The sequence below is a fragment of the Octodon degus genome, unplaced genomic scaffold, assembly GCF_000260255.1.
Source record: "Octodon degus isolate 3935 unplaced genomic scaffold, OctDeg1.0 scaffold00209, whole genome shotgun sequence".
Taxonomy (NCBI): domain Eukaryota; kingdom Metazoa; phylum Chordata; class Mammalia; order Rodentia; family Octodontidae; genus Octodon; species Octodon degus.
The window spans coordinates 3977282-3986937 of NW_004524785.1; the positions used below are offsets into that span (position 1 = coordinate 3977282).

Consider the following 9656-nt stretch of genomic DNA (forward strand, 5'->3'; position numbering starts at 1 on the left):
AGCTTTGCTTCTTCCTGAGTTACCGAGAAACAGATGGAGCTCAGAGTTCAAACATGCAGCAGGGATTCATTATCGGAGAAGAGGGAGGGGACTTGGCAGCAAGTCCGGGGGACAGGCTCTGGGTAAGGTCTCAGAAGCTTCTCAGTCGGTTATCTACCCTCTTCATGATTCAATTTCATCATGCAAAATTCAGGCTCTAGGTAGATAATCTCCATGCTCCCTTCAAGTAACCCACACTGACCCCCACTGGAAGTCTCAGTGGTGACACAGTCACAAGTCCAACAGGCACAGTTCACACACCCAAAAGATCTTTTATTGAGACTAGGGCCAGTGACAACAAGGCATTTTTTACAGCACATTGGAAAAAACTTAAGTTTTACAAATTTCACAATCACAACCACAAGTCATTTTTGCTCTGAACTACACCAGGCACAGGGAGATGGCAACAAACAGGTATCAGCTGGAGACCCAGACCCGAGGGTATCCACTGTGAATTGGCTATACTTGTAGACAAATTCATAGTAGAGGGACAGAAGCTTTCCCCATGAGTCCCAGGACAAGACACCCTTGTGGCATCCCTGCTGCCATCCTCATTTCTGGCTTATACAGTTCCTGTGACAGCATTAAGGTGAAACTAATACCTACTTCTTGACATCACAAAGACAACAAGGAGAGGCACATGAGCTGTTTGGCCTGAAAACCCAATTTGGGAATCCCTTTGGACTGAGAAATACTCTCTGCCCCATGAAAGCAATTTGTTTTAATTTACAATTCAGTAGGTAAGTTATTTTTTTTTCTATCTTGAAAGCTTTCTAATAGCCTCTAACAGACTAGTATAAGAAAATGCCATTGTTTATTAAAGAGAAGCAGACAATGTACCCAAGCTCCATTTCAACTAACAGCCAAGAGGTCTAAATGAATACTGTGAAAACTCCTTCTCCCTGCCACGTTAGTTTCCTGCTTAGCTACAGATGAATGCTTTGCTTTCCAGATATTTCCAGGGCCAGAAAGGAAATAGCCCAGCACGGTGACTGCAATTGTTCTAGGCTGGGGAACTGAGCTCCCCTCTGCTTGAAATGTCTTATCTCTGGATGACACTGTGAGTCACTCAAGACCAGATGGAAGTGATGAAAACAGACTCAGGAATGAGATTTCTCTGGCAAGTGAGCCCTTAAGAAAAAAGGGTTCTTTAAAGATCCATAGATTTTGGAAGTGACATGTGAATTGCCTAGGTGCTGCTAAGAGTGAGTCTTCCTTCCAGTGGGAACTGGTGAGAAAAAAAGTCTCATTACTCAGACAAGGTGGAGAAATGGCCTATCCAGGCAGGCTGGGTAGATGCAGTGCTTAAGTACAATTATTTCCGGCACATTGGAAGGCCTGCTTCCTCATCTCTTGTGAATACAGAATGGTGCTCCATCCCCTCTTGTTTTTGTGCAATTGCAGGAAAGAAGGAATTATACATGATGGCCAAATTGTGTTCCTTGGATCATGCTCATGGCCTCCATCTGAAGGCAGAGACTTCAGCCAGGCTCTGTCCACCACTAACAAGCAGATTCTGTCTGTTTGGTGACGGTCTTCACCTTGGGTTCTTCTCTCACCTCTTCCTCACTACTTGTGCCAGACGCTACACCTCAGAGAATTCAGAAGTACTCAGACGTATGTTTCTTGCTGATCATTGCAATTTAAATGGCAAAGTGTAGTTTGGAACTTTAAAATCAGTATACACACACACACACACACACACACACACACACACACACACACACAAAGGAAAAGCCTGCAAATACATCCCAGCATGTTAAAAGAAGTGATCACAAATCAATGAGATAAGGGGGTGACTTTAATTTCTTTTGTGTGCTTTTTTGCATGTTTCAAAGTGGTAATAATAATTTCTCTGTTAGGAGACTAAATTGATTCTTTCATGTCACGTGTAGGGCCAGATCATTAAAGACTTGTGACTTATTTGTCTTGGCTCCAGTGACTTTGCAAGGCAAGGCAGGGAATCTTCTGTGTCTACTCTGACTTACCAATGTTTCACCTAACAGTGAACCTGTTTTCAACAGAGCTCTGTGCTTGGGGGGCAGCCACACTCCAAGTGGCACAGTCCTCTGTGGCTGCTCAGTGGGCAGCAGGAAAAGCTGAAGATAGCTGTGAGCAGCTGGAGGCAGCTGAGCAAGGGCTACCCTTGGTTCTCTTGCTCAAGGATCAATGGTGCTATGGCTCACAGCATCTCCTAAGTAGGAATTTATAAACAGATGCCTGTTGATTGTTGCCTTTTAGTGTTCACAGCAAATGAAGCTGGGAGGTTGGGCATATCTGCAGGAAATCAAGAGTCCTACTGGTTCTGCAGGGGCTTGTTTCCAGCCTTGTACAGATCCTGTGTTAGAGGATAGATTATTTTCCAATCTAAGCTGGAGACAGATCCCACCAGCTGCCTCTTTCCCACCTCCTCTAACTCATGGCTACAATGGGCTCCACAGACAACAGGTCTGTCTTTCCAGAATGGAGTTGGGAGGAAGGCAAGAGCTTAGCCCTCTGACCATTGCTCTTTTCTGTCCAAGCCACTCTGAAGGTAGGGACTGGGGAGGGTGGCCTGTCCTCCTGAGGCTTCAGTGGCCTTTGGCATATGCTCAGCAATGCCTTCAGCTCAATCCTGAAGTTCTCATTGAGCCAGCAGTAGATAAAAGGGTTGTAGCAGGTGCTACTCATAGCAAACCAGTGGAAGGCAAAGTAGAGAGCGTTGTTAGTGTGGATGACCTTGCTAGAGAGGAGGAGAACATAGCAGTTGAGAGGGAACCAGCAAAGGGCAAAGAGGACCACCACCAGCATCATCATCTTGATGGTCTTCTTCTTCTTGCGCCGCAGGGCGAGGTACTGCTCTGTGGTCACATCGCCAATCATGTTGCACAACCACAGCTTCTTGGCCACTCGGGCATAGGCCACAGAGATGATGAGGAGTGGAAGGATGTAAAGCAGGATGAAGGTGGTCAGGTCCAAGTACTTCCAAAAAAGGTCAGCTGGCTCGGGGAAGTCTGGTAGGCACAAGGAACGCACGATGTCCTTACTGAGGGGAGGGAGGAGGGAGAGAGAAAGAGTAGAACAGGGAAGAGATATGTGTGTGGAAAAGCTTCATCCCTAGGAGCAGGGGCTTTTCCCCCTGACTGCCTCCTCCCCTCACCCCCCGTGGGCTCAGTCACATCTGTCTCTTACTGTGCTTCTGAAGCTGTCACCTAGTAATCTGATCATATTTCTGTTTTCCCACAAGTCTAGGAGGTCCTTAAAGGTAAGCCAGACACCTGAACCTTTCTGAATCCTCTTACCCTTGCATGGTTCCTGCCCACAGTAGAAATACAATAGATAGTTGTTGAATTAATACAACAGTAGTGAAGTTCCTACTCTAAACACAAAAGACTCATCTTTTTACTTTTTATGTATTTTAGTACAGGGTCTCACCACACAGATTGGACTCCTAGTGATCCTCCTGTTTTCCATGTCTCAAGTGCTGGGATTATAGGCATGTGCTACCACTCCCAGTCTTTGTCACCATCTCAGCACACCCTGGGCAGGCCCGGCACAGCACTCCAGGGATTGGACCCCAGTCCCCCTGCCTGTCTAAGCAAGTGCTTTAGCCTGCTGAGCTATCTGGCTGGCCCAGTAAGACTCATCTTTGAGGCAACCTTAGAATTTCCCATGGTACCAACTTTTTATTCCTTTGGCCACTCATTAACAAGGATCTGTTTCATACAGGACGTACCTTGGTCTTCATGTGAAGTTGGTGACCATCACTAACAAAGGAAGAAAAAATTCCTTTGTTTCTGTTAGAAAAAAGAAATCTTCCATGGGTAAAGGCAGACAGGCAGGCTGCATGTTGGAGGCCTGGTTGTGTGATTCATTCCAATATCCTAGGATTTGTGGAGGGAGGTTTTAAAAGCTAGACGAAATCAGCTTTCAGAGCCTGTTTCTCTTGACACTGCTTTGTCACAGGAGCATGTCACAGGCATGTGTGCTGGAATATAGCACCTGGTGACCATATCAGACACTGGCAGTACACTGCTCTCAATCCCCAAGGACCCCTGACCAGTCACAGTACCAGCTCCCACAGCTGGCCCGCACCAGTAATCTTCCAGGTTCCTAGAACTACAACTCTTCCCACAAATTCACCTATAGCCAAAAGTGCCTAGCAGTGCCTGGAGCAGATGACTACCAAGAGATGTGAAAGCCCAGCTCCTTTGCTGAGTAGATTGCTCCAGAATCTCTGTGCTACCCCTGAAAGCAAGCCCTGGGTGGTCTCTGCCCCTTCCCATCCTGCCCTCCCTCCCCACTCCACCCCTTCACCAACACTATTGGGCTTGAAGCATTAACAAACCACTTCCATGTGTACCTATCTTCAACACAGGACTGGTTTGTAAAGAACCTCACCTAAAATAACTGTAAAATGTTTACAACCACTCTGCAATCCTTCCTTGGTCCCTTCTTTCAGTCAATGTCGATTTAGGCTTTTTCACAGAGAAACTAATCCAGATGTTGGAATCACTGAGGTAGCAGATCTGAAATGCAGCCAGCTCTTTCTAAGTTTACAGTCTAGAGGGATTTAGACATTAGTGAACTGGACTATTTCAAAGGTAAGTGTTTAAATGAAAGAAATTCTCATGTGGTGAGAGCACAAGATAAAAAACTTGAATGAGGGGGCCAGGGAGATGGCTCAGTAGGATAAGCGTTTGACTGGCAAACGCAAGGATCTGAGTTCAATCCCTGGTTCCGCAAATAAATAAATAAATAAATAAATAAATAAATAAATAAATAAATACTTGAATGAGAGGTGGGGGGGGGGTCGACAATCCTCCCTCCAGTGCAAATATACCTGGGTATTTGTTTCCAAGTCAGGTGAGAGTTTAGACCTTGCTCATTTGGACTCCACCCCGGTCTGTGTGAGCAACTGCCCCCTGGTGGCGGAAGCTACCTTTTCCTTGCAGATAAACCGAAAAGAACGAGCAAACAGAAATTGTTGAGCAGGAATAAAGCAAAAGAGCAGAAAAATGTAGATAATGAGCATGGCGAGGGCTCAACAGAATGGGAGAAGGGTAAAGGGTTCAGCAAGGTAGATACTCATAACTCAGAGAATTGTGGATCTGGCCCGCCTGCCTTAGTTCTTTGCTAGGGTCCCAGTCAACTGAGAAAAGGCAGGAACGTGTAAGTTCCTCTGAGTCCTGGGCTGCTCCTACACATTCCTCTCACCTGTACTTGAAGGTAAACAACTTCTGGTAGATAGCATGAGGGAGTGAAAAGAATGTAGCCATGATCCAGATCACAGCGATGTAGATGGCACCCTTTGTCATCGAGATCCGGGGTTTCAGTGGATGCATAATGACCTGGAAAACAAGCGGACTACCTCATTAGTTGAAAAAGACATAAATACATAGCGAGACCCTCTCTCAAAAAGACAAAAAATAAAACAAACAAACAAAAAACCCAAAGACTGAAACAAATAAGAATTCTGATGACACAGCTTATTGGTCACATGTGGCAGGGGCAATTCATAAAGTTAATTAAGATTCTTTCTGTTCATCGCTGGGCCCCTGAGTGCTGGGAAGTTCTGCGTTACCCACAGCCCACATCCAGGGTGGAAAAGAGGATGGAGCCGTCTGGACTCAGCCTCCTGGCCTTCACAAGTCTTTTGCTGCAGTTGGAGGGGTTGAGGAAGACTTTCTGCTCAGCCTGTACCTCCTCACTACTCCATCTTCCTGTGACTCTGCATTCCTGGGACGCAGAAAGGCTCTGTAAAGTGGCTGAGGCCAATGGGCACAGAAAGCAAACTCTTATCACAAATGGAAAGCAGCACTGAGACTTATTTGAGAGCTTACAACACCATTTCTGAAACTTGCTGCTAAAATTGCATAGGGCCCAGCTTTCCTGTTCTTACAATAAAGCCAATGATTCAGCTTCCTGCTGAAATGCATCTTGGAGTTACTACTGCATGTCAGTCAGTTCTTCTGAAAGGCTTAAATAAAGACCCAGGAATTTTAAAGCACCCTCGTTGTAAGACGAGAATTATTACTACTTGACAAAAAGCATTTGGGGATAGGTGAGTCCATGGTATGAGAAGAGAGTTTCAGAATGCCATTCTGTGATATGTGACACTTTGCATATGTCTTCAGGACTCTTCCTCCTGATATTTGCACAGTCTCATGGGAGGATGTGTAGAGGCTTGAAAATTGGCCAACACATCTCCACTGTGGTCTTTACCATTCCTGCCCTTCCTACTGCTGCACCCAGGCTGCAAGGGGAAGTGGCAGTCCAGGCCAGAGACCCCAAGCTCTGCTCAGGGACTCCATTGGCTTTGGGGCCAAGCTCTGTGTTTGAGTTTATGTCACAGCAACAAAGTCAACATGAATAAGATCAATCCAGGGCAGGGGAGATGGCTCAGTAGAATAAGCACTTGCCTGGCAAGTTCAAGGGTCTGAATTCAATCCCCAGTTCTGCAAAAAAAAAACCAAAACACAAAACACAAAAAAAAGATAACATCAATCCTCAAACTCACTCTTAGCCCATGGCTCCACTCTTTCTAGCTGTGTTAAACACAATTAAAAGTAGCCCAGGTAAAACGAACTCAGAGCGCTTATTGAAGTAGGGGAGATGAACAAAAACAAGAAATGTTTGTTTTCAGATCTTCACACTTTGCTCTAAAGTTCCTGTAATAAATATATGAAGAGCTGATTTTTATAAAATAAAATCATTGTGGGGCTAAAGAGATCACAAAGTTTATCTATTTCAATAGCTTATCTTACGTACGAATCTCTTCAAAAACATTCCTATCAACTTGCCATCCGAACTTAGCTTAGATACAGGTGGTGATGAAACTTGCCACCTCCCAGATAGATAGCTTTGTATCTTTGGATATTTCTATTACAACTATACCTTTGTTTCTTCTTCCTCTTCTTCTTCTTCTTCTTCTTCTTCTTCTTCTTCTTCTTCTTCTTCTTCTTCTTCTTCTTCTTCTTCTTCTTCTTCTTCTTCTTCTTTTCTTCCTCCTCCTCCTCCTCTTCCTCTTCTTCCTCTTCTTCCTCTTCTTCCTCTTCTTCTTCTTCTTCTTCTTCTTCTTCTTCTTCTTCTTCTTCTTCTTCTTCTTCTTCTTCTTTTCATCATCATCATCATCATCATCATCATCATCATCATCATCGTCATCATCATCATCGTCATCATCATCAACTGGGGATTGAACTCAGGCCCTTGAGCTTGCCAGGGCAGCACTTATTCTACTGAGCCATCTCCCTGGCCCCTATTCTGTGTCTGCATCTATGAGCTCCCCTATGCCTTGGTCTTTGTTGTACCTCTTGGTGCTACCAGGATAAATCCCATCTCACTCAGTGCTGATGATACCAGTATGGTAGGTCCCTTTGAGTCTTCTCAGCACTGTGTAGTCCAGCGATCACTGCACAAGGTCAGAGCCAGACAGACCTAAGTGCTACTCACTCGCAGTCATGTGATCATGGCAAAGCTATGCATGGACTTTCCTGAGCTTCTTCTCAGTTTAACATATTCTAAGTATAACATACAGGTACATGGAGTTAGCATGGGTGAAGCACCTGGTATGAAGCCATCCCCTTCCAAGATGCGCACCCTTGGGCCCTCTTCAGGTTCCCCCCCAACCATATCTACCCATGAGCTTTTGATGTCTTCATCTCAGTACCACCAACCATGTCTCTCTTGATCCTTGGTTCTGCCATCTGGACATCCTGGCTTGTTTTTCTTCTTAAAACCTTGGGATAGTAAACACCCATCTCCTGCCCAAGAGCCTTATCTCTGACCTGCAGTTTTTCCTGCACTCCTCATCTGTGGTTTTCCAGGTTTGCTTCTCAAAAACAAGTTTGTCAGTTTCTGAGGCAGAAAAATACCATCAGTGAGCCTTCACTGAACAACCAATTGGAAATAATTTTTTTGCAACAAGCAGATCAAAGAATTTGCTATCCCTAATCTACATGCTCATATTGATCAATAAGAACACAAAAGCACTCATTGAAAACTGGGCTAACAATGGAACACCCATCTCTGACAAAACAAAACAAAAAAGGGGGGTATAAATGAAGGACCATTTTGTAGTGAAAAAAAATATGTATATACAAAATAGTTAGGATAGATATACAGCTACTGCCTCTTAGTTCAATGAGAAAAAAGATTTGTACAAATATTGTTTAGACAAGATATCATGTCTGCATCTTATACTCTGAATAACTACTACAAGGACAACAATGTGCAATGTATTAATTATTGTAAATGTCCTACTAACCTGTTTTGAAACTGTCTCAATGCTACTTCTTTCTCAATAAAATTAATATAAAAAATTTTAAAAAATAGTAAAACAACTTATTCAAACTTAGAACTCAGGAAATAATATGAACTCTTTGGGATTTGGGGATATAAGAAATGATAAAGTAAAGTCAGTCCTTCATTATGATGAAGAAATGCTGATATTTGGTTTTATGTTTCCACAGCAAAATAACCACCCAGTCTATCAGCTGCAATTGAAATAAATATTGAAATTTGTAATAAAAAATGAATAACTACTATGAAGACAACAATATGCAATGTATTAATTATTGTAACTGTCTCATTGCTATTTCTTTCTCATTAAAACTAATAAAAAATTTTAAAAAAAGAAAACTGAGCTAAGATGTTTTTTTTTTTTTTTTTTTTTGTACCAGGAATTGAACTCTGGGCCGTGTGCTTGCCAGGCAGGCACTGCACCTGAGCTACATCACAAGCCCTAAAGCACTCTCTTGAAAGTGTTTCCCGCAAACTCCAGGAAAGCAAGGCCAGAGGGGGAAAGAAAGTATAGGATGAAACTGTTCTTACCTGGTGGCGGTCCACAGCGATGGCTGTCAGCGTCAGCACGGACACATGCAGCGAGCAGTACTGCGCAAAACGGCTGACGTGGCACATGTCTTTCCCAAACACCCATGTGCTGTTCACAAAACGGACCTGGAGACCAGCAATTGGAGGTCAGGAGGCAGACGGGCCTGGACTCTGACTCCCACCTCCAACCCCTGGCGATCTGTCTCTGAGGAGCAGACCCTCAGGAGGTCTGTCCAGCCCCCCAGCTCCTTTCTTTCCATCTACAGTGCCAGTTGTGGGTCAAATGTGATTTTCTCCAGCAGTCTTATTCTTATTTTCATTCTTCATTTAAGCAAACCTTGATCGTACTTTTAAGACCATTATGTGTCAGAGATTCGGAAAAACAAGGGCTTTATTGGAGCTGGATTTCCTCACTGTAATGGCTTACTGCTGTACAACCTTAGGCAATATATGTAAGCTCTCTGAAGCTCAGCTTCCTCATTTGTGAAAGTGAAATACCTTCAACATTTCTACCTTATAGACTTAGCATAAAGTTTGCAAAAGGTGGAAAAGATATCTGGCAAATTGTTAGAAACCAGTAGTAGGTATTTTATGTGTAATTATAAAATTTCTTTTTGACCCCAGAGAGTTCAGTCTAGTGAGGAGACACATCTTGAAAAGCCATAATACAGTGTGGGCGCTGTGCAGGGAAATCTAGAATAAGCTAATTTTGTAACTCTTAATCTGGGAAGATTTAGGAGTTGAGAGAGGTGTTTTGGTTTGGTTCTAGATGTCCCCCCAAGAGCCTCATGCAATTTTAGATTTTT

General features: G+C 43.8%; 1 protein-coding gene across 1 annotated transcript in view; it reads right to left on the minus strand.

Moving 5' to 3' along the window:
- Positions 1-330: 330 nt before the first annotated feature.
- Positions 331-9656, minus strand: part of Gpr83 (G protein-coupled receptor 83) — a 28370-nt gene continuing 19044 nt past the window's right edge. The window contains exons 3-5 of the mRNA XM_004644768.2: positions 8851-8976; positions 5236-5369; positions 331-3064 (exon numbers count right to left, since the gene is read on the minus strand). Of these exons, the coding sequence (XP_004644825.1) occupies positions 2452-3064; positions 5236-5369; positions 8851-8976 (873 nt within the window). The 3' untranslated portion in view covers positions 331-2451. The remainder of the gene's footprint in view (positions 3065-5235; positions 5370-8850; positions 8977-9656) is intronic.